General features: G+C 38.0%; 1 protein-coding gene across 4 annotated transcripts in view; it reads right to left on the bottom strand.

Annotated features, from left to right (window-relative positions):
* Nucleotides 1–24,748, bottom strand: part of Ric1 (RIC1 partner of RAB6A GEF complex) — an 87,070-nt gene that overhangs the window by 27,424 nt on the left and 34,898 nt on the right. For 2 of the 4 annotated variants that reach the window (XM_090329946.1, XM_090329943.1), the window contains exons 5-12: nt 21,657–21,799; nt 21,377–21,513; nt 16,977–17,068; nt 14,170–14,258; nt 10,869–11,013; nt 10,153–10,201; nt 6,154–6,303; nt 3,758–3,958 (exon numbers count right to left, since the gene is read on the bottom strand). In XM_090329946.1, the coding sequence (XP_090186072.1) occupies nt 3,758–3,958; nt 6,154–6,303; nt 10,153–10,201; nt 10,869–11,013; nt 14,170–14,258; nt 16,977–17,068; nt 21,377–21,513; nt 21,657–21,799 (1,006 nt within the window). The remainder of the gene's footprint in view (nt 1–3,757; nt 3,959–6,153; nt 6,304–10,152; nt 10,202–10,868; nt 11,014–14,169; nt 14,259–16,976; nt 17,069–21,376; nt 21,514–21,656; nt 21,800–24,748) is intronic. The other 2 variants (XM_090329945.1, XM_090329944.1) reach the window with 2 other exon arrangements.

Genomic DNA, 24,748 nt, shown 5'->3' with positions numbered 1-24,748 from the left:
TTGGTACCACATATATAAAAAAGCCAGAGCTGGGCACGGCAGCTCACACCTGTAATCCTAGGTACTAGGAGGCTGAGATCTGAGGATCAAGGTTCAAAGCTAGCCTGAGCACAAAAGGACCTGAGACTCTTACCTCTGGAAAATGGGAAGTGGGGCTTGGCTCAAGGATAGGGTACTCTTGAGCTGAATAGGTCAGGAACAGCACCCAGGCCAAGTTCAAGCCCCATGACCCACAGAAAGGAAAAGAAAGAAAGAAAGAAAGAAAGAAAGAAAGAAAGAAAGAAAGAAAGAAAGAAAGAAAGAGAGAGAGAGAGAGAGAGAGAGAGAGAGAGAGAGAGAGAGAGAGAAGGAAGGAAGGAAGGAAGGAAGGAAGGAAGGAAGGAAGGAAGGAAGGAAGGAAGGAGAGAAGGATAGAGAGCCAGAAATGGTGCTGTGGCTCAAGTGGTAGAGCTCTAGCTTTGAGAAAGCGTAAGGACAGTGCTCAGGTCCCGAGTTCAAGGTCCAGGACTGGCATTAAAAAAGAAAAAAGAAACTAGTGTAATTTATATTACATGAAATAACATTAAAATAAAAAGCAGTCCAAACAGTAACACAGCCTAAAACTAGAAGGCTTAATTTTAGAAAACAATCTTACACTGTGTTCCACTTTCTAAATTTGTAACTAGGAAAGTTAAATTAAAAGAATAAAAATAAATTGAAGGCCAAGAGCACAGTATAGTGGTAGAGTGCTCACCTAACATGCATGAAGCCCTGGGTTCGATTCCTCAGTACTACATACACAGAAAAGGTGGGAAGTAGCACTGTGCCTCAAATGGCAGAGCACTAACCTTTAGCAAAAAAGTGTCCAAGGACAGTGCTCAGGCCTTGAGTTCAAACCCCAGGACTGGCAAACAATAAATACAATAAATTAAAGAGCCAAGCACCTGTGGCTCACACCTGTAATCCTAGCTACTGAGGAGGCTGAGATCTAAGGACTACAGTTCAAAGCCAGCCTGGGCATAAAAGTCTGTGAGACTTTTATCTCCAACTAACCAACAAAAAACTGGAAAAGGCACTGTGGCTCAAGGGGCAGAATGGTAGCCTTTAGCTACAGAGCCCAGGGATGGTATCCAGGCCCAGAGTTCAAGCCCCACTGACCAAAAAAAAATTTTTTTAATAAAAAAAGTGAAAAAGACACTGTTTTTACTGCCAGTTAATAATCTTGTTTATATTGTCACTTAACCATGTTAAGCTAAAAACTATTAACATAGAATCGTCTAATTTAGAAGCTATAAGATAGAAGGTTTAAACAAACAAACAAACAAATAGCACGTTAGATAAGGAAAAGAAAGAGTAGCAAAGTATGCTGGAGCTCATTTGATGAACTTTAAGCTATACAATAAGCATACAAAGAGTAAGTAACACAAAGAAACCAACTCTGATGAAGGATGTGGTCTGCTCCTAGAAAAGAGGAAAGGGGAATGAAACCAGGAATCTACATTCTCATGGAGTCATCACTGTGTGAAAAACTTTTGTACTATAGATTCCTGGAAAGACCACCACTCCAAGACCATCACTCTGACAGGCAACTCCAAGGTCAAACAGGCTAATTCTGTTTCATCTCAGGGTTGGTAGTATGTCATATGTTTCAACATTTAGTACCTATATTTTAAAATACACTAAACTTTTTACTTTAATGTAATTACAGAAAGGGTAGGTCTGCCACTACCTTGCTGTGTGGCACTAGACAAGTAATATTAACTTCCGGGGGCTTCAGTTTCCTCATGTATAAAATCCAGTTGGACTACATGATCACTAAGGTCCTTCCAGCTCTAAAAATTCTATGAATCTATAGTAATTTAATTGCTTTGCAAGTACCATTGTGACATTATTTTTAAGGAAACTGAAAAACCTAGATAAACTCATATTTTAAAAGTTCAACTTTTTAAAACATCTCTAGCTATTTAATAAACAGAATGGCAGAAAAATCTTGCTAATACATATCTAGAATCCTAAAAGTGTTGTATGCTACTGTTTTGGAATCTTTCATAAATGGCTAAGAATCACTGAATTTTTGAACTGGAAGGAAATGCAGTATTGTTATTGCCTGATGGAGTTTTGAGTTCCAGACCTACCTTCTGTGATCCTCTGCTCTACTTGGTTCTCTGGTACAACAGACCTGGCTAGGCAGAACTGGCATTGATGCTAGGGCAGTGTAGAATGAATAGTTCAAAGTATGGGGAAATGAAAATAGCAGAGAAATGGCTATAGGAGAGAAGGGAGCAGTGGAAAATTTTAGTAAAGGAAGCAGCTGATGCAGTTTTATTTTAAAATTGCAACTAATTATAAAATGGTATGTACATTGTTTGAGACTATGAATTTATTAATGTAAGTTATACATTTTAGTGTTTATCACAAGTCAATGCAGGAGATTCCTCCTTCAATCTTTTATATAATGACCATTTTTCTATCTCCCATTAGCGCTACCCAAAGTCAACTGAAAATAATCTGAGGTAAACTAGTAATGTATAAGCACAGAGAGAAGGTGGCAAGGGATTATGAAAATAGAAATTAAACAGACCTAAAAGAAATTGGATGGCAGAACACACCACACATGTAATCTCAGTAATTTAGAGACTAAAGAAGGAGGATCAGAAGTCTGAAGCCAGTGTGGACCATTCAAGGCCAGACTAGACCAAGCAAACAAAAAAACAACAACCCCCCCCCCCCTCCACACACACACACACAGAGATAAGAAAAGTGACCACAAGTAAGTAAATCAAGAATAGGAGCCGATATATTTGGATTCCAAAAGGGAAAACAAATCACTCACGACTTAAATAAATTGTCAAGTTCTTTAAAAAAATATAAAGTTATTAGCTGTGCCCAGTGAGTGGCTCATACCAATAATCCTAGCTACTCAGGAGGCTGAGATATGAGGATTGCAGTTCAAAGCCAGCCTGGGCACTACAGACCTAGAGACTCTTACCTCCAATTAACTGCTAGAAAATCAGAATTGGCACTGTGGGTCAAGGGGTAGGGCGGTAGCCTTGAGCTGAAGAGCTCAGGGACAGCACCCAGGCCCAGAGTCCAAGCCCCATGACTGACAAAAAACCCCAAACAAAACAACAACAAAAAACATAGTTCTAGAATTATTTGGGTGCACTATCAGGTGATTAACATTGTGACCCAATTAATTAGGTCAGCTGTACAAGGTACTAGTTAAGATTACCACTCTCTATGCAGTGATTACACTTTTGACTTTTCAAATTCATAGAGCTAAATTAAGCAAAAAAGGAAGCCGAGCCAGCCACTGGTGATGATACTAGCTACTTAGGAGGCTGGTATATGATGATCATGCTGGCAGGAAAATATGTAAGATTGTTATCTCCATTAAAACCTGGAAATGGAGCTGTGGGTCCAGTGGTAGAGCACTAAGCCTTCAGCAAAACAAAACAACTCAGGGACAGTGCCCAGGCCTTGAGTTAAAACCCCAGGACTGGCACAAATAAAACAAAACAAAATAAAATAGGTAGCTGAAAGCAAATAGTTATTCAATGAAGGGACAAACAAATTTCTAGTTATTGACGCTACTAATGGATTTAACATAGATTAAGCTATATTTTGTACTAAATGGAAAGAAAAAAGATAATAGCACAGGAAAGTATAAAAGAGGTAATAGTTAAAAATTGTGAACAAGCAAAATACCTAGAAAAATCTGCTCAAGTGATATCTTACCAAGAAATAAATCACTAGTAATTGGTAAATGAACACTTACCTGTACAACATGCCAATGTCGATGTCCAAGTAAAGTGCTTAAACCCTGAGACTCTAACCCTCCATCTGTAAATGGGCTCTTTTCCCTGATGGACTTCTGCTGAGAGTGTGAAGGACCCTGGGGACTCTGGGCTTGTGACGCCTCACCACAGTTCAAGTATAATCGATCCTCTCCTTGAAGCAATACTTGCTCTTGGTTACTCTAGACAGGGAAAGAGGAAGAAGAAAGAAAAGGGGGGGAAAAATCAAAGAAAAGTAATAGCCTTAGGCAGGGAAACTAAGTAGAAATATACTTAGTTTTATTATAGAAGATGTACCATGTATCTATGTTCATTTTTTTGTTTTTGTTTTTGCCAGCCCTGGGGCTTGAACTCAGGGCCTGAGCATTGGTCTTGGGCTTCCTCAAGGCTAGAGCTCAACCACTTGAGTCACCATTCCGGCACCATTTCCGGCTTTTTCTATGCGTTTGGTAACAAGAAATTTAACATAGATCTTGCGTGATAGGCAAACACTCTACCACTAGGCCACACTCCCAGTCCCATCAATGTTGATTTTCTTCACAGAAGACAAAGACTGGATAATCTCAGCACTCTAACAGAGAATAGGTTATATTTTTTTTTTTTTTGCCAGTCTTAGGCTTGAGCTCAGGGCCTGAGCACTGTCCTTGGAGTTTCTCAAGGCTAGAGCTCTACCACTTGAGCCTCAGCACCATTTCCGGCTTTTTTCTATGTATGTGGTACTGAGGAAGTGAACCCGGGTCTTCATGCATGCTAGGCAAGCACTCTACCACTAGGCCAAACTCCCAAGCCCGAGAATAGGTTATATCTTATTTCTCAGCATAAATATGATTTCTGGTAAAGTGTGTTTATTATATAGTTGTAAATATGCTCATGTTTACAATTGCTATACTGGTGCCTTCTCATTAATTTAATACAAGACAAAAGTTTTACATCCGAAAAGATGAATTGTAACAATGTTTCTAATTTTAAATTAGTTTCACAAAAAAGTACACATCAATGGTAAGAAAACATTTTGTCAAGGCTATGTTTGTGCCTTTGCCATGTGCTCACATGGCAAAAGGAATGCAGACTAGAAACAGGGATAGTTGGATGATGGAGGATCCTTAAACAATGAGGGGAGGAAGAAAATAAGATTCAATCTGTACTTTGGGTACAGAAAATGTGACCAATCACTTAGTGAATAACTGGCTAGTGTCAAAGACTATGCAAACTATAAGAATATTCAAACAAATATGATAGTTTCTGCCTTTCTGTTTTATACTCTGGTTTTCAATGAGATGGTGGAGAGGTTTTTAATTAACATTTAAATCAGAGAGGTAACCTAACTCCTCCCCATTTTAGTCCAAATGCTGTTTTGACAAAAAACTCAAGTGTACTTTAAAGTTATTATTTGGGGTGGAGAAGGCCAGAAAATAATAACAACAACTCTGTTTTTGTACTTCTGGGAATCCTTAAATTTCAACTGCAGTAAGGTTATCTCAGATCCAGGTTATTTTTTACATCATTTTTCAATAGTTGTAAATTATAATTAAGTTGTTTACACTATCTTTTAAAAAAGCACTGATAATAGGCAGTGAGATATGTAATCCTAACACAACCTACAATTCTATAACCATACTATTTTACAATAATAATACTGTAGTATTACAATATTGTATTATTTACAATAATAATATAGTATTGCAGATAGATAAGCACAAGGCATTTGGGGAAATGTTTCTCAATGCTTTGGTTCCTAGATATAGCTCTTCAAGGTGTTCCTCAAAGTGGATGGCTGAATGGGCATGGAAACATTGCCTTTTATATTAATTCCTAGCTTTCCATGATGCACTTGAACATATTTGACACTGTGGACTCTACAATAAATAAATCTCTACAGTTTAAAGCCTTAAGCCTTTTCTTCAAAGTCTCACATTTTAACCCAGAATGGTACTGAATTTGTGATCTTCCGGCCTCAGCCTTCTGAGTGCTAAGATGATGGGCACATACTGCCATTCCCAGCTTCAGAACATTTTCTTCTCTATTCTGTAGAACTACTAGTGATATTTCTTATGACTCGTGTTTGATGGAACATACTCTGGGAAATGCTATTCAGATCAAGACTGACTTATTCAAGTTATTTAACATAAAAACACTGCTCATAGCCCTATTTTACTTACACACACACACACACACACACACACACACACACACACACTTAAAAAAAAAATAGTATCAAAGGAACCCAAAGCCTGTTCAGAAATAATACAGAGACATTTGTTTAACATCAAATTTTAAGAAAATACACAAAAAAAAGCATGCTAATTTGGGGAGTACATTCAGTATCCATGGCCATAAAGTTCTAATATGAATGACATTAAGGAAACAGAGCACTTACCATACATGGATTTACAGTAAGTACACTCTTGATAAACTGGAATAGCAGAATGCTGGGCTGCTTGATACTCAAGATGTCAGGCTCACAGTCAGTGGGTTGAGAAGTGAATCTGCTGATTACCCATAGGTGATAGCCTTCTGCACCCCAGCTCTTAGAAGGAGAGAAGGAAGAACAGGAGACCATAAACTTTTCTTACTACTCTTACCTAACTTTAGTCAACAACAGAAACAGTATCTGAACTCATCAATGACATTATTGACTTCTGAAGGTTGGCAAAATGGGGAGAAACATGCAGACAAAAATCACATGTTGGGGGAGTGTGGGGGGGAGGGTAATGGGTACCAAGACATGTGAAAGGGTATCAATATATGTGAATTAATGCACCTTCTATCTGGAAATATCATGTAACCCTTTTACTAATTACAATAAAAAAAAAGAAAAAAAATCACATCTTCTAGTACATCTTAGCTATCTCTAGAAAAAAAAACAAATTAATGTCCTCTACCTAGAATACTGAAAATACTCAATGCTAGTCTTAGCTTGAAGTTCAGAATCCTACCCCTAAGAACCACTTACTGGTGCCTGTAACTTTTCCATCAATTTAATTTACCAACCTCTTAAGCACAAAGCAATTTCTTATTTTAAACAACCCAGGTTTATTAGCAGAAGTATACAGAAGTGCCTATAACAGATATGGTTTGAATAGAGCAAAGAATGTTGTATTGGAAACTACAGCTTGGCTTTTTTTTTTTAAATAATTTTTTATTGTGATTAATAGAAGGGTTACATTATATTCACCAGATAGAAGGTGCATAACTTCACAAACATTGATACCCTTTCTCATTTCCCTCCCACCCTCCCCCTGCTTATCTTGATTTCCTCCCTTCCCTATCCAATTTCAAATAACCAATTAAGCACATATAAAATACATCAGATAACAAGGTGAAAAATTGTAACAATATGAGATAATCAAGGGATGGCTAAAGAGATGAGCGATAACATAGTACATTAAGGACAACAGTCACTCATAACATGGCTTTTGTTTTCTTATCCTGGAGGTCCTTACATTTAGTGTCGTACTATTTGGCCTAATGTCTCTAGATTTTGTTCTATTGTAAATCTCTGCTAGGAGAGCCCAAGGTTTCTGCTGATTATGACAAATGAGGGAGACTATTGGGCCTATGTTCCTTTGAGTCTGGCTTTTTCTTATATGACCTTAACCAAGCTATTTGGTGTCTTAAGATATGTGTCTTCCCTCTGTAAAATGAAAAAGGGTCAAATTAATTTCTCCATATTAACTCAACTTGAATATTTTTACAACTAGAATCCTTGTTTTTTCTTTTAGTACTAGAGTTTAAACTCAGGGCCTTGTGCTTGCTAGGAGGTATTTTATTACTTGAATCATGCCTCCAGCACCTCCTTTTTTTTGTTTAAGCTACTTTTCAGATAGCTTCTCCTTTCTGCCTGTAGCCAGCCTCAGACTGTGATGATCCTCCTACCTATGATATCCTCGTAGTTGAGATTACAGATGTGAATCACTCTGGCTGATTTGTTGTTGATAATGGGTCTCGCTATCTTTTTGCCTAAACTAACTTAACCCTGAAATTCCCAAGTAGTTGTGTGTGTGTGTGTGTGTGTGTATGTATGTATGTATGTATGTGTATGTATGTGTGTGTACACACATGCACATATATATGTACATATACGCATGCATGCATGCATACATACATACATATGTGTGTGTTGCCAGTTCTGGGGCCTGAACTCAGGGCCTGGGTACTGTCTTTGAGCTTTCTCCAGGCTGGTGTTCTACCACTTGAGCCACAGCACCACTTCTGGCTTTTTCGGTGTATGTGGTACCAAGGAATTGAACCCAGAGCTTCGTACGTGCTAGGCAAACACTTTCTACCATTAGGCCACACTCCTGGCCCAAAGGTTTTGGGTTTTTTTTTTTTTTTTGCCAGTCCTGAGGCTTGAACTCTGGGCCTGAGCATTGTCCTTGGGTTTTCTCAAGGCTAGAGCTTTACCACTTGAGCCACAGCACCACTTCCACCTTTTTCTATGTATGTGGTACTTAGGAGTTGAACCCAGGTCTTCATGCATGCTAGGCAAGCACTCTACCTACTAGGCCAAACTCCCGGCTCCCCAAAAGTATTTTTTTTTACATTAGTATTAGCTAATCTGTGAGCCAAAAAAATGGAAATGGATTGAGATACATGAACTGCTAGAAAAAAATTAAATCTAATACAGTTTTTATCATATCCCAATGATAAACATGCATATATTTACTCAATTCTTAGTTTGTGGCTGAAAATATTAACTTAGTGAGGCCCATAACACTAGCTGTTACATGCAATTCAGAAGCACTGAGTATCAGTTATAGAAACACTAGCTAGTTGGCTGAAACTTATTTCAAGACATAGAGGTAAAGAAAGATATAGAGGTAAAGAAAGATATCAAAAGTAATCCATAGTGGTTTTAATTTCTAGCAAAAGCTAGTATCAGAAAATGTCTTCCTTTGTGGAACAAGAAGAATAGTGATGAAATCTCATAGTCACTTTCATTAGGATGGCAACCTTGAGTGCATACAGTAATGATAATAGTTCTAAGCCAGAAGCAGTGGTACATACTCTAATCCCAAAATTTGGGGAAGCTGAGGCAAAAGTATTAGAAGTTCCAGGTCCACCTGGGCTACAGACATTTTTCTTTTTGTTTTTAAGGTGGAGGTTTCATATCATTTTTTCCCTCAAAATTGGAAAATAGGTAAATAACAACAATGACTATAAACGTCTTTGTGTACATCAAATTTTCTTCAAAATGTTCTTCCAGGAAAAAATGTCCAATTCATTTCCTTTTGCCTTTATGTTAAAGGCAAGCAAGCCATGAAGCATTCATACCAATGAGTCACACAAAGGAAGTATGCTCTGAAATAAGAAGGACCTAATTTGAAGAGTTAATTCCATAAAGATGACAAGAGGTTTATTAAACGTATCTAAACAACAGTTAAACACTGAAGATTCAGGAAGCCTCCCAGGCACAAAACACAAAATGACTCAGCAGACAGGGCACGGTGGTTTACAACTGGTAGGCTAAGTAAATTTGGATTGTGTGGCAAACATGGATTATATCCTTCCCACACACACACACACAAAAAAAAATAGGGACGGGCTGGGAGTTTGGCCTAGTGGTAGAGCGCTTGCCTAGCATGCACAAAGACCCGGGTTCAATTCCTTGGTACCACATACATAGAAAAAAGCCGGAAGTGGTGCTGAGGCTCAAGTGGTAGAGCTCTAGCCTTGAGAAAGTCCAAGGACAGTGCTCAGGCCCTGAGCTCAAGCCCAGGACTAGCAAAAAAAAAAAAAACAAAGGGGAGGGGGAGTAGGGAACAATTCAGGAAAATGAGAGCAACAGAGTGACCTGATCTGATCTTCATGTGTAATTCTTTATTTTTTTTTGCCAGTTGTAGGGCTTGAACTCAGGGCCTGAGCACTGTCCTTGGACTTTTTTTTCTCAAGGCTAGAGCTCTACCCTTGAGCCACAGCACCACTTTTTTCTATGTATGTGGTACCAAGGAATCGAACCCAGGTCTTCGTGCATGCTAGGCAAGCACTTTACCACTAGGCCAAACTGCCGGCCCTTCATGTGTGTAATTCTATGGTAAACCCTTTCATACAATTACTATATACTAATAAAAAGGATACTTCTCATCAAAGTAAGAGTTATATAAGAAAGAATTTGTTAAAAGTAAAGCAGCTCTGGTTTTTCTTTTTTGTACCCATCCTGAGGCTTAAACTTAGGGTCTAGGCACTGTCCCTGAGCGTTCTGGCTTTTTAGCCAAAGTGCCACTTCTGGGTTTTTTTTAGTTAATTGGAGATGAAAGCCTCATAGGGTCTTTTCTGGCTTTAAACCTTGATCCTCAGATCTCAGCCTCCTGAACACCTAGGATTACAGGCATGAGCCACCAGCACCTAAAGCCAACTTTTAAAATAGATTATTTACCATAGAGTTGATCTTAAGGGGATCTTTTTTGGTACCATCAGATCTGTAACTGAAACAAAATAGAAGCTTAATTTGATAGCATTCCAATTACATGCAAAGCATATAATATTTAGCTTCAACTTACAAATCAAATTAATTTTTTTCCTTAGATATACATAATTTTTCTCCTTAGAAATATGTAACAATGAATGAAGTTTAAAAAAATACTGGCTAATATCAGTGAAAGTATTGGTACATTACTCAGCTACACTATGCTAGGTCCAGTCAACTTCTTAACAGCATCACATAGTTTGGAGATGCTCATCAGGACTGAAGCTATAATAACATGATGGCGCAACAATATAAAACACTACTGGCTTATCTACATTAAACTTATATAGCTTTTTACTTCCTACTACTTATTTATGCTGTCTTATTGGACTAGCTACTTGAAGGTAGAAGCATGTCTGGTTTAGCCTTAAATCTTAATATAACGTCATATATACAATATAAATAAATATATAAAAATAAATTTTTATCAATCTGGGGATCAATAAATACATTTTTATTGACAAGAGGGTAGACATTTGAAAAATCAATATATTTTAGAAAAATTCTTTCTGAACCTTATAAACTATTTTGATAAAAAAGCAAAAGGATAGCTCTTTGACTCAAGATTTCTGTATAAACATACTGTCAGGGAGATATTTTATCTAAAATTTATCTTTATTACTCACGCAAAATCTCCTCCAAGTGTACAAATCAGTTGGGCTCCAAACACACTCCATAGAGAAAGGCCGCCATATTCCCAGGTCACTATCACGACACTATTGTCAGGAGACCATCTGATCAATTTAACAGCTCCTGTTTTATTCCAAATGTCTGTGAAGAAATAGAAGAATTCATAATGAACGACTGCTTCAGAAATCTTTAGTGTTTAATCTATACCTTCAAATTTAAATGAGTAGAAGGGCACGATTGCTTCAAATGATACAAATCTTGCTCAATCCAGATATTGTAAAAGCTGTTTCTCTGGTTGTGTGTTAATCAACATCTATAAAATGGAGATAAAGTTGCACAAGCACTGTGTTCAGAGAAAAACATATAAAGTCTTTATAAACTACACATTGCAAGACTGATAAAAATATAAGAAGTAAACTTCCTGTTTCTGGTAGTGCATCAAATTATGCCCAAAATGCTGAGTGCTGGTGGCTCATGCCTGTAATCCTAGCTACTCAGGAGAATGAGATCTGAGGATCAAGCCAGCCTGGGTATGAAAGTCTGTGAGACTCTTATCTCCAAATAACCACCAGAAAACTGGAAGTGGCACTGCGGCTCAACAGGGAAGAGCGCTGGCCTTGAGCTACAGACTCAGGGACAGTACCCAGGCCCAGAGTTCAAGCCCCACAATCGACAAGGAAAAAAAAAAGCCCCAAATGATTTTCTACACTGAAACAACCAAGAATAAGGATTCTTTTTTTGGGGGGGGGCGGAGGGAGATTATTCAAGAGAATAAATATTTCAAAACAACCGAAAATACTGGGACAGAGCACTTTTTTTCTAGATTGAGCTAATAAACTGCAAACTTTTACTATCTCCTCTGATGAGTCACACAACATGTGAGGAAGAAGAAATCAAACTGAAGAGCTTAGATCTAATGCAGAAAGTCTATAAAAGCTTCTACTACAAAGAGACATCCATTGTATAAAGGAAAATAAAGGGGAAACAAACTTGTCATGTAGAAGGGAAAGAAATATCAGACCGGGTGAAGTGGCTCACGCCTGTAATCCTAGCTACTTTGGAGGGTGAGATCAGAGGATCAAGGTTCAAAACCAGCCAGGGTACTAAGACCAGGAGACATTTATCTCCATGAGACATTTATCTCCAGTTAATCACTAGAAAACTGAAGTGGAGCTATGGCTCCAGGGGTGGGGTAGTAGCCTTGAGCTAAAGAACTCAAGGACACCCAGGCCCCGAGTTTCTTAATATGGCATAGAAGCTAAAGTCTCCTGATAGTAACTAGCCATAAATCAGCCCTCATGCTGGCTTGTAATCTGTATAATGAGGATGGTTCAAAAAAAACAAAAAAAAAAAATCTTAAGACAATACAACAAAGAGTTCCAGATTGATATCATGCTCCAAGTGATGAACAGAAAGATGAAGCCTCTCTGGAAGAGGTGAAATGCAATCAAAGTGCTAAAAAGCAGTCATACAAATAGCTTTTCAAAACACATAATGGGGGGAAAACCAAGACGAGAGGGGGGTGTGGGGGGGGAGGGAAATGGGTACCAAGACATGTGAAAGGGTATCAATGTATGTGAATTAATGCACCTTCTATCTGGCAAATATCATGTAACCCTTTTACTAATTACAATAAAAAACAAAAAAGGAATAAAAAACAAAACAAAACACATAATGAGCGCTCAGCCAAAAATATATAAACAAATGAGCACAAAACCAAAGAACCAAGTCACTTAAGAAGCCTACTGACATGTACACTTTTTAAAAACTTACTTAAAAAATTCTTTAACATAATTTTATTGTTACTATTAAGGTGTTGTACAGTTTACAATTTTGTAAGTCAGATAATGAGTAAATTACTTAGTTTGGACTATGTCATCCTTGTCTTAGCTTTCACCCAGTTTTCCTCCCTCCATCCCTGCATACAAGTTACATAGATCATTTTCCACATAGTGTATACATCATCAGGTGTATTACTGGTAAAGGTTTTCTTCTACTGTTGGTTGTCTTTCTAGTTTAGCTACTATGTCATTTGCTGTGGAAAAACTTTTTTTATGTAATCCCATTTGTCAAATCTCCCTCCTATTTCTTGTGCCCCACAGACCCTTTTCAAAAAGTTCATACTTATACCTGAAAGTTCTAATGTTTCTAGAAAATGCTTCCTTTAAGTGACGAGGTGATTAGTTCTTGAAAAAAGAAAAAATTGTATGCTACGATCTATAGTAAGAATGAATCTTCTGTCTGAAATTGCTACAAAAAAAGAAATTCATACCAGTTTTGCTGGTAGGGGCCACAGTGTGAAATAAATGTATTTGTAAACATTAGGAGAGTAAAAAATATGAATCAAAAAACACCAGAAAGCACTGAACAAAAAAGACTGACAAAGAATCCTCTGAAACAAATGGTAAGTTCTTTAAGAGATGGCTACACTACTTGAGAATTAGCATGAACTGAAAAAGAAAAATGTATTATTGGTGAGAGTATATCAGCCAATAAAGCAGCTACTACCATATTTCTGGTAGAGGTGAAAAAGTTGATCAAAGAAAAAGGAAATTGATCAGCAAGTTTTTAATTGCTGAAGTAAGATATCTAATAGAACATATATTGACTATACAGTTGTAAGGGTATAAAAGAATCACCAGGGCAAAACACATAGACAGATCAACTCTCATAGTAAGTGGTAATATCTCTGGACAGTATACACAGCCAAGAACCTACATGCTCTTAAAAACAAGTAAAACTTAACTTTGAGAGGTAGAGGGAAAGAGAAAGGCCAAATTCACATAATCTTTATAATATATTATTGTAACTGCTCTTTTATCATATCTTATTTATCATTTTAATTACACAGACTTTTGGGGTACTACTGTGTGACAATTCAACATGTGTTTATAATATGTAATGACCAAGTCAGAGTAAGTCCTATTATGCCTGTTTTTTTGTTGTTGTTGGGTTTTTTGTTGTTGTTTTTTCTTTTGGCCAGTCCTGGGTCTTGAACTGGGCCTGAGCACTGTCCATGAGCTTTCCCAAGGACAAGGCTCTATCACTTGAACCTCAGCACCACTTTTAGCTTTTAGGTCTTCATGCATGCTAGGAAAGCACTCTACCACTAGGCCATAACTCCTGGCCCTTGGTTTTGTTTTTTCTTGTTTTAAATGTGTAATTTTAAGCAAAACTTTATAATAGGTATATATTTGACAAAGCATGCTTGAGGGTTTAGATATCCCTGCTTAAGGGGAGATTGTGTATGTCACAGAAAAGAAAGGACTACATTGAAAACGCCTTCAGAATACTCACCAGGATATTGTTTTGCTGTAAGCTCTAACTTATGAGATAACAGCATGGCTCCAGTGGTGTTATCTATTGTATAAACCTGTACAGAACCGCTGTGAAAACAAAACCACTTTTAATGAAATGGGACAAAAAGAAATAGAGGAATTACTATTATGAGAATTGTTTTACTGGTAAGAAGGTAAAACAGAACAAAATCATTTTGCATGTAATTTATAGTTATCTCATACATTTAAATGTATACACACACACACATATGTCCTATATAACCATTTTATTATCCCAGAAATTCTCTAACGCTAGGCCAAATTCCCAGTCCCATCTTTGTTTTTTTAAGTATTTTAAGTGTTTAGAACTCAGCCTGGCACAAAATAGGTACACAGATACGGGCTGAAATCTTACTCCATTTTACTTCAATTTTGAGAAAACATTTCCTTATGTCGCCTACGCTGGCCTGGAACTCAGGAACACTGTCCCTGAGGTCTTAGGCTCAAAGCTAGCTAGCATTCTACCACTTGAGCCACAGTACCACTTCGGGTTTTCTGGTAGTTAATTGGAGGTAAGTCTCGCAGACTTTCATGACCAGGCTGGCTTTGAACCACAGTCCTCAGATCTCATCCTCATGAGTAGCTAGGATTACAGGGGTAAGCCACCAGTACCCAGCTTCAATTTTATTTTTAAAAACATTCATAATACAAATGAAAGCAATAAACTGATTTTACATGTGAGCTTCCAATGTTTCAAAGGCCATATAAATGCAGATATCTCAAAATAATTACTTTTTTTTTTCAAAATAATTACTTTTAAGGAGAAAAAAAAATATTCTAGATTTTTTTTTTCCTTTTGGGGTCAGTACTAGGCCAAACAAAAATAAGCCAGGTATTGGTGGCTCACGTCTATAATCTAAGCTATTCACAAGGCGGAGATCTTAAAAGTGCAGTTCAAAGCCAGGCAGGGCAGAAAAGTCCATGAGACTCTTATCTCCAATTAACTACCAGAAAACCAGAAGTGGTGCTGCAGATCAAAGTGGTAGAGAGCTAGCCTTGAGCAAGAGCTCAGGGATAGTGTCCAAGCCTTGAGTTCCATCTCCATGTCCAACAAAAATGAATAAGAAAAACAAACAACAACAAAACCTCTCAGAGTCAGAGCACTGGCTTTTTCACTTAAGGATAGCTTTCTGCCATTTCAGACACTGTTCCAGTTCTGGCTTTTTGGTCATTAATAGAGATAGGAGTCTCACAGACTATTATGCTTAGAACTGTGATCCTTAAACCTCAGCCTCCTGAATAGCTAGGATCAGAGGAGCAAGCTAAAGGTACTTAGCCAGATCTTTTTAAAAAGAAAACTTAAAATTGAACTGATTTATTCTTTTAAATGTGTAACTCAACTTTCCACAAGTTGTAGAAAATCCAACTTTTGCAAACTGAAGTGTTCACCTCTAAAAATCTTCCCTTTACCTTTGTTACAATCTAATCAAATATTTTCAGAATTTTGGGGATTCACAAATTGTGACAATGTTTATAAATCATTAATTGTGATGATGTTTACAAGTATATTAAGTCATTTAAAGTTTGTTTTAAAAGGAGAAGGAGGAAGAGGAAGAGGAGGAAGTCAGACATGGTAGCTCACGCCTGTAATCCTAGCTACTCAGGAGGCTGAGATCTGAGGATCAAGGTTCAAAGCCAGCCTGGGCACAAAAGGACCTGAGACTTTTATCTCCAAATAACCTCTAGAAAATTGGAAGTGGGGCTTGGCTCAAGGGTAGGGTGGTAGTCTTGAGCTGAATAGTTCAGGGACAGTGCCCAGGCTGAGATCCAGCTCCGTGACCCATTTAAAAAAAAAAAAAAAGAAGTACTTTGGAAGTGGTACTGTGGCTCAAGGGGTAGAGCAGTAACCTTGAGCTGAAGAGCTTAGGGACAACGCCCAGGACGAGAGTTCAACCCCTATGACCCACAAAAAAAAAAAGTAATTATCAAATTCAGGCCAGATGCTGGTGGCCTATACCTCTAATCCAAGCTATTCAGGAAGTTGAGATTTGAGAATTACAACTAGCCTGAGCAGAAAAGTCCATGAGACTCTTACCTCCAATTCAGTACAGAAGGGGAAAAAAAAAAAGCCAGAAGTGGAGCTATGGCGCAAGTGGTAGAGCATTAGCCTTGAGCAAAAAGCTTAAGGACAGGGTGCAGGCCCTGAGTTCAAGTCCTGGACTTGTACAACCTCCCCCACCCCCGCCAAAAAAAACCCGATTTGATGGCTCATGCCTGTAACCCTAGCTACTCAGGAGGCTGAGGTATGAGGATTCAAAGCCAGCCCCAGCACTACAAATCCTGGGAGACTCTTATCTCCAATTAATCACTAGAAAATGGGAAGTGGTGCTGTGGCTCAAGGGATAGGGCAGTAGCCTTGAGCTGAAGAGCTCAAGGACAGTGCCCAGGCCAGAGTTCAAGCCTCATGACCCACAAAGAATAAAAAAAAAAAGGTAAATAAAAGATAAAATAAGAAATCTGGGGCGGGAGTGTGACCTAGTGGTAGAGTGCTTGCCTAGCATGCACAAAGACCCGGTTTGATTCCTTTGTACCACATATATAGAAAAAAGCTCAAAATGGTACTGTGGCTCAAGTGGTAGAACACTAGCCTTGAGAAAGCCCAAGGACAGCAATCAGACCCTGAGTTCAAGCCCCTGGACTGCAAAAAAACAAAACAAAACAACAACAAAAAAACTCTTTGTGAAGTAATAACACCTTCTATCTGGTGAATATAAAATAACCCTTCTATTAATTACAATAAAAATATATGAAAAAAAAATCAATTACCTTGCACACCCAAATGCCATTAGTCGATACTTGTTATTTACTGCTACACACGTTCCATCAACAACATCTTGTGGCCAAACTCCATGAAGCTGCTAGAATAAAGAAAAACAATTAAGGTTTAAAAACTGTTCCTCTAAGATTTACAATAGAACAAAATCTAGAGACATTAGGCCCAATAGTATGACACTAAATGTAAGAACCTCCAGGATAAGGAAACAAAAGCCATATAATGAGTGATTGTTGTCCTTAATGTACTATGTTATCTCTCATCTCTTTTGCTGTCCCTTGGTTATCTCATATTGTTACAATATTTCACCTTGTTATCTATTTTATATATGCTTAAATGGTTATCTGAAATTGGATAGGGAAGGGGGGGAATCAAGATAAGTGGGGGGAGGGTGGGAGGGAAACGGGGACCATGTCATGAGAAAGAGTATCAATGTTTGTGAAGTTATGCACCTTCTATCTGGTGAATATAATGTAACCCTTCTATTAATCACAATAAAAAATAAATTTAAAAAACTGTTCCTCTAAACTTATATAATTCTCTTGCAATAAATATGAAATTTCATGAATTTTCATTTGCTTTTATCTGCACAGACTACCGTCTGGACTACCACTAGAATATTCTTCCTTAAAACGTCAAGCTTTCTATAGACCAGTGTGATACATATTATCAAATAATCTACTTATAAAAAGACATTCAATTCCCATGCTTAAACTGAATGAAGACTTATTATGATACAAACTTTTTTTTTTTTTTGTCTGTCATAGGGCTTGAACCTAAAATGAGCTTATGAGTATGAAAGCACCCACCACCATCTTTTTGTGTGTGTGTGAGAGGGTCATCAGGCTTGAACTCAGGGTTTGGGTGCTGTCCCTGAGCTGTTCAGCTCAAGGCTACCATCATACCCCTGGGCCTGGGCACTATCCCTGAGCTCTTTACCTCAAGGCTACCGTCCTACCCTTGAGCTAAACCTCACTTCCCATTTTCTAGAGGTTAATTGGAAATAAGAGTCTCATAGACCTTTTAGTGCTGGGGCTGGCTTTGAACCACAATCTCAGATCTCAGCCTTCTGAGTGCCCAGATTACAGGCGTGAACCACCGTGCCTGGCTAAGATCTAATTTTTTAAAAACAAAACCTTCTATGCTGCTGTCAGAAAAAACGACATCGACCCATTTGTTAGGAAATGGAAAGACTTAGAAAAAATTATATTAAGTGAAGTAAGCCAGACTCAAAGGAACTTAGGCTCAATGGTTTCCCTCATTTGTCATAATCAGTAGAAACCTTGGGCTCTCCTAGCAGAGATTTGCAATAGAGCAAAATCTTGATACATAAGGCCATATACTATGAAGCTAATTGAAAGGACCTCCAGGATATTGAAACAAAAGCCATATAACGAATGATTGTTGTCCTTAATGTACTATGTTATCTCTCATCTCCTTTGCTGTCCTTGGGTATCTCATATTGTTACAGTATCTCACTTTGTTATCTGATATATTGAATTTATTTGTATTTGGTTATTTGAAATTTGATAGGGAAGCAGGGAAAACCAAGATGGGTGGGGGGTGTGGGGGGGAGGGTAATGGGTACCAAGACATGTGAAAGGGTATCAATGTTTGTGAATTAATGCACCTTCTATCTGGCAAATATCATGTAACCCTTTTACTAATTACAATAAAAAAATAAAAAATAAAAACAAAACCTTACAAAGACAAAGAATGGGAGAGAGTATAGCATTATACAGTTTTGGGAACTGGTAAGCAAACAGATGAATAAATCCTCAACTGGCAGTACAGGATGTTGAGAAATAGCTAAGTTTATACTGCAGGATACAGAAAAGCATTAGGAATAGCAGTTATGTCTAGAAATCTGAACTAAATGAAGTAGGACTGGTTCAAAGCATATTTTAAAAAGTAGTTAGCTCCTCTCAAAGTATATCCCCAATGGTGAACAACCATGAAAAAATCCCCCCTGCCTTCTAACAGAGAACTAAATATTTTTCCTTTCAAGAAAACTCTGAAAAATCCCAAAAAGTCAAAGTTCACACTTTGCATTTGGACCCTCTGCTTAACTTGAAACCCCAGACAACAGGATTGCCAGCTATCCTTTGTAGGATGTACCCTTTTCAGGATGCTTTTGCAAGGAACACTGGAGACAAGTGACAGACAAGATGGAAAAAGAATGGACTTCAATGAGAAGTAGAAAAGGAAGAAAAAAAAGTTCATCAAGGAAATAATAACCCTGTCACTCATCCTAAGGTGAAGAACAAATAACCAAACCCAAGCAAAGTAAGAATAATAAATTCTGTTTTATTTTATATCTGTCACAGCAGCAAAACTTTTTTTTTTTTTTTTGCCTGTTCTAGGGTTTGAACTCAGGGCCTAGGCACTGTCCTTGGGCTTTCTCAAGGCTACTGCTATACCATTTGAGCCACAAGACCACTTCCAGATTTTTCTGTGTATGTAGTACCAAGGAATCGAACCCAGAAATTCCTGAGTGCAAGGCAAACACTCTATTTGTGGGCTTGAACTCAGGGCCTGAACACTGTAATGGGCTTTCTTTTTTCTTTTATCAGTCAGTCATGGGATTTGAACTCTGGGCCTGGGTGCTGTCCCAGAGCTCTTCAGCTCAAGGCTACCCCTCAGCCCAGAGCCACTTCCAATTTTCTGGTGGTTAACTGGAGAGATGAGTCTCACAGACTTCAGTGCCTAGGCTGGCTTTGAACCCTGATCCTGAGATCTCAGCCTCCTGAGTGGCTAGGATTACAAGCGTGAGCCACCATGCCTGGCCTTTCCATGGGCTTTCTCAAGGCTAGAACTCTACCACTTGAGCCACAGCATCACTTCTGGCTTTTTTCTTCTATGTATGTGGTAGTGAGGAATCGAGCCCAGGTCTTTCTGCTTGCTAGGCAAGCACTCTACCACTAGGCCAAATTCCCAGCCCTCAAACACTTATTTTTAACTACCATAAGTAATCATTGGTTATCAAAAGATTCTATGCAAATCAAAGTGTAAAGAAAATCCTCAGGATGATGATAAACTAGATAACAAAGCTATGTTAAATATTTTATATATTAAGCTTCCAGTCTACACTGTAGCAGATCAGAGGACTTTTAGAGAAATTTCAAAATGAAACAGGTAAAACAGTGTAGTTAAAAGAACTGAGAGACTATCTGTACAACTCACAGACAGGGTTAGGTGGTCAAGTATACAAAGACTAAGCAAATATAAAGATAGAAAAAAAAAAACATTAATTCCTAGTAGGTAGGAAAAGAAAAAAAAATAATCAAAAGATACTCATGGAAAAAGTACTAATAGGGTTGTAAGAGATTTGTACAAGTCTACTTCTGAAAGAACTATGATATGTGTATTGTACACTAACCAGTTTTACTAGACTCATTATATATTTGAAGTTGATAAAGTCATTTCTGACATGAGTGTACATACTTCTATTGTACTTATAAACATAATAGCTTTGAAACTTGAAAAAAAAAGTACTAATAGGGTTTTCATATTGACAAAATATAAACAATGAGTAATAAAATAATAATTTACAGGGCATTACAATTACACTTATAATCCAGTTATTTCAGGGGTAGAGGTAGGAGTTCGTAGTCTGAAGCTAGCCCCAGAAGCACAATCAAAAGTCTTTTTGAAAAACATGGTCAAAGCAAAAGGAATGCTTCAAATGCAGAACACTTGCTGAAGGGCTTGCCTGTCCCCTCTGGGCCCATTCTTTCTATGTATCCAAAGATAGAATATGAAGGACTGACCCCTCAAAGATATTAGCAGACTGCCTGATGCAGGCGGGGCAGGCTACCTAAGCCTGGCTGTAAACATTCCATTGTGGGCCCAGCCACAATTTTATGTTCCAAAATCTAAGTGCCAGTGATTGTATATAGAGATTCCCTTCTTGAATACTTATTTGTTAAACATGACAGCTGAAAAATGATGTAAAAATCCATGTTAATAATGTCCTTAATTTAAAAAAAAAAAAAGGACAAAAAAAGGGCCTGGAGTATGGCCTAGTGGTAGAGTGCTCATCTAGCCCTGGGTTCGATTCCCTGGTACCACATACACACAAAAGCCAGAAGTGCTATGGCTCATGTGGTAGAGAACTAACCTTGAGAAAGCTCAAGGACAGTGCCCAGGCCCTGAGTTTAAGCCCCAGGAACAACTGGGGGGCACGGGGGGAGGTAAGACAAGGGTGAGGGAAAGACCAAAAACAAAAACCCCAAGGATAATGTTCAAGCCCTGAGTTCAAGTCCCACGACTGGGGGAAAAAAATCAATAAGAACATCAAAATCTATATAAATAAACTGGGGATGGACTCAATTTTACACAGTAAAATTAATTTAAAAAAATAAGGAAAATAAACAAAGCAAATAAGCCATACCTCTGCAGTAAATCTACTGGATACCGGTGTAATAAATCCAACTTTACCATCATTAAACACAACAGCAAACCCATCAAGTGTGGCACAGTATTCCATATCTCTGATGTGCACATCGGCAAAGCCCAAGAATGAACCTACTGATGAAAAAAAGCACATACATAAAATAGAATTTTAACTATAGGATTATATCATATTCCTGTTTTTAAAGTCTATAAATATAGTACTAGATCAGGTCAAAATTTAAATGACTGGTTCCACCTCATGTAGAAAGGATAACTACCTCTAGATGATTGTAGATCAACTGAAAACGGTACTGTGCAAAGATTAATAGCTTTCCTTCCATTTGTCATTCCTTCCCAGTGAATAAGATGAAGAAATCCATCAGAAGTAGCAACCAGGAGATCTTCCAGTATAGACTGCAAACTGTAAGGAAGCAAGTAACTTGAGTCAATTGAATTTTAAGAGAGCAATGAGTTGGAATATGATTGCTTCAGAAAATGCTTGTTCAAAAGAAATAGCCGAGCAAGGTGACTCACACCCATAATCCTACCCACTCAGGAGGCTGAGATCTGAGGATTGAGGTTCAAAGCCAGTCTGAGCACTAAAGTCTGTGAGACTCTTCTCTCCAATTAATCACTAGAAAAGGGGAAGTGGGTCTGTGGCTCAAGTAGTAGGGCAGTAGCCTTGAGCTGAAGAGCTCAGGAACAGTACCCAGGACCAGAGTTCAAGCCCCATGACTCACACACACACAAAAAAAAAGATAAGAAAATAAAGAGATGAAACTCTAAAAAAAAAAAAAAGGTACATGTAAAGATCATGAAAATCATAAAACTTTGACTTGACAGCAATTTAACTATTAACTATTTAGTAGCTATGTATAATTCATCTAGAATCAGAAGTTCTCAAAAAAAAATCTATATAGGAAGGTAGAGTTAGAAACTTGACGAAACAGGTTAAAAACTAGAAAAACTGGCCTGGGAGTGTAGCCTAGGGGTAGAGTGCTTACCTAGCATATACGAAGCCCTGGGTTCAATTTCTCTGTACACATATAGAAAGAAAGCTGGAAGCGGTGCTGTGGTTCAAGTGGTAGAGTGCTAGCCTTGAATTGAAGAGCTCAGGGACAGCAGTCGGGACCAGAGTTCAGGCCCCACAACACTCCCACCCCCTCCCCCGGGGGGAAAAAAAAACCCAACACTAGAAAAACTTTAAAAGTAAGTTAAATAAAACATGAGATCTGGGTATGGCAGCCAGTGCTTGCAATCCCAGCACTAAAAAGGCTAAGAGGATCACTGAGTCACTTGAGGACAAGTGTTTGACATCACCTTAGTCAACACAAGAGACCTTGTCTCAAAAACAGCAAAACAACAGAATGACAGATAATTTGAGAAAGAAAACTATTAAAAGAATATATGATCTACATCCATACTATCTTATAAAAGTAGCCCTTTGCCATTAGTGCTTATACACTTGAAAATAAGAGTTCATAAACGATGCTGTTGTAACAATGCTGTAGCAGCAACAATATAAGTAAACAGGAAAATGTGACCCAGAAGCAAATGAAAACAAAATCCATCAATATAAACAACACATTAAGAGACAATCTTAAGTGTTGGAATTAGTAGCCACTGGCTTTAAATAACTGTGATAAGGATGACAAAGAAGCCATGTCAGTCAAGTGCCAGTGGCTCAAGCCTTATATTAACCCTAGCTACTCAGGAGACTGAGATCAAGAGGCTCAGATCAAAGTGTTTGAGGCCATTCCATGCAAAAAGTTACAAAGGCCACTTTGAGACTCCATCATAACAACAACAACAACAACAACACAAAATGGTGTGGTCACATGTGCCTGTTATCTCAGTTATAGTAGGAAACAAAGAGGAGCATGATGGTCCAGGGTAGGTCAGGGGAACAGCAGAAAAAGTAAGATCCCCATCTCAAAAATAACCAGAGCAAAAAGGGGCTGGAGGCATGGCTCAAATGGCAGAGCCTATGCCTAACACATAGCAAGTCTTCCGCTCAAAAACCAGTACTACCCAAAACAACAACACAATCATCTTTGTGAAAAGATACTTTATTCACATCATTTAATTATGAAGTTGTTAGGACAAAGGCTGTTAAAGAAACCACTGCATGAAAGTTGGTAAGTAGGCCTTGCCCCAAGCTACCCATGTTCCACTAATGATTCCAATCCCCACCCAAAATGTAGTACATTGAAAGATTAATGCTTGGCTTGCTTGCCAATATTAAAAACCTTTGTTGGGCCGGAAGTTTGGCCTAGTGGTAGAGTGCTTGCACAATGACCCAGGTTCGATTCCTCGGTACCACATACATAGAAAAGTGATACTGAGGCTCAGGTGGTAGAGCTCTAGCATTGAGAAAGTCCAAGGACAGTGTTCTGGCTCTGAGATCAAGCCCAGGACTGACAAAAAAAAAAAAACAAAACAAAAAAAACCTTTGTCTTTTAATGCTATACTTGCTCTTACTGTAGTTTGTATATACTCACAACCAAGGATGATATTCACAATATCTAAGAACATGGTCAGAAAGCAATACAACCCACACAGTATTATACGCTGCCATTTATACTTCAAAATAAAATAATATTTATGATTAATCAAATATGCTTTCATTATATGTATTACATAACATGCAAATCAGCTTAAATCCAATTATATTTAATATTTAACCAATATTGAACGCTGCATACAAGGTGCTCTTTAATGCCCAAAACAGAGAAAGATAAGACACTACAAACTATAAAATTTTACTTCTAAATATTGTCTATCTTTAACTAGTAACAAAAGTTAGATGCTTGACATTAATCTTTACAAATTTTCCCTTGATCAAAAATGAAATGTATCTACTTGGCAGAATCAGGAGGATCATAGTTTGAAGTCAGCTCGACAAAATTAGTGAAACCCTGTCTCAACAGACTAAAAGCAGAAGAGATGGGAGTATGGGTCAAGTGTTAAGAGCACTTACTCAATCAACTTGAGTCCTCTTAAATCTCCCAACATTTTAAGTAAAAGTTTGTTTTTTCAAGCCACTTTATTTCAACAGTGTAATTATTATTTTTCTACTTCCTTCCTTCCTTTTTTTCTGGTGGGGGAGGAGGTACAAGTCCTGAGGCTTGAATTCTGGGACCTATGTGCTATCCCTGAGCTTTTTTTGCACAAGGCTAGTGTTCCACCACTTGAACCACAGCTCTACTTTCAGCCTTTTGGGTAGTTAATAGGAGACAGGAGTCTCATGAGCTTTCCTGCCTGGGTTAGTTTCAGTCTTCAGACCTCAGCCTTCTGATTACTCAACTAGGATTACAGGTGTGAGCTACTGGAATTCACTTTCATTACTTCTAACTTTAGGAAATTTCAA

This window comes from Megascapheus bottae, chromosome 3, assembly GCF_031878675.1.
Source record: "Megascapheus bottae isolate mThoBot1 chromosome 3, mThoBot2.hap1, whole genome shotgun sequence".
In the NCBI taxonomy this organism is placed as follows: Eukaryota; Metazoa; Chordata; class Mammalia; order Rodentia; family Geomyidae; genus Megascapheus; species Megascapheus bottae.
The sequence above is the reverse complement of the archived record's forward strand: the minus strand, read 5'-3'. Positions and strand labels throughout refer to the sequence as shown.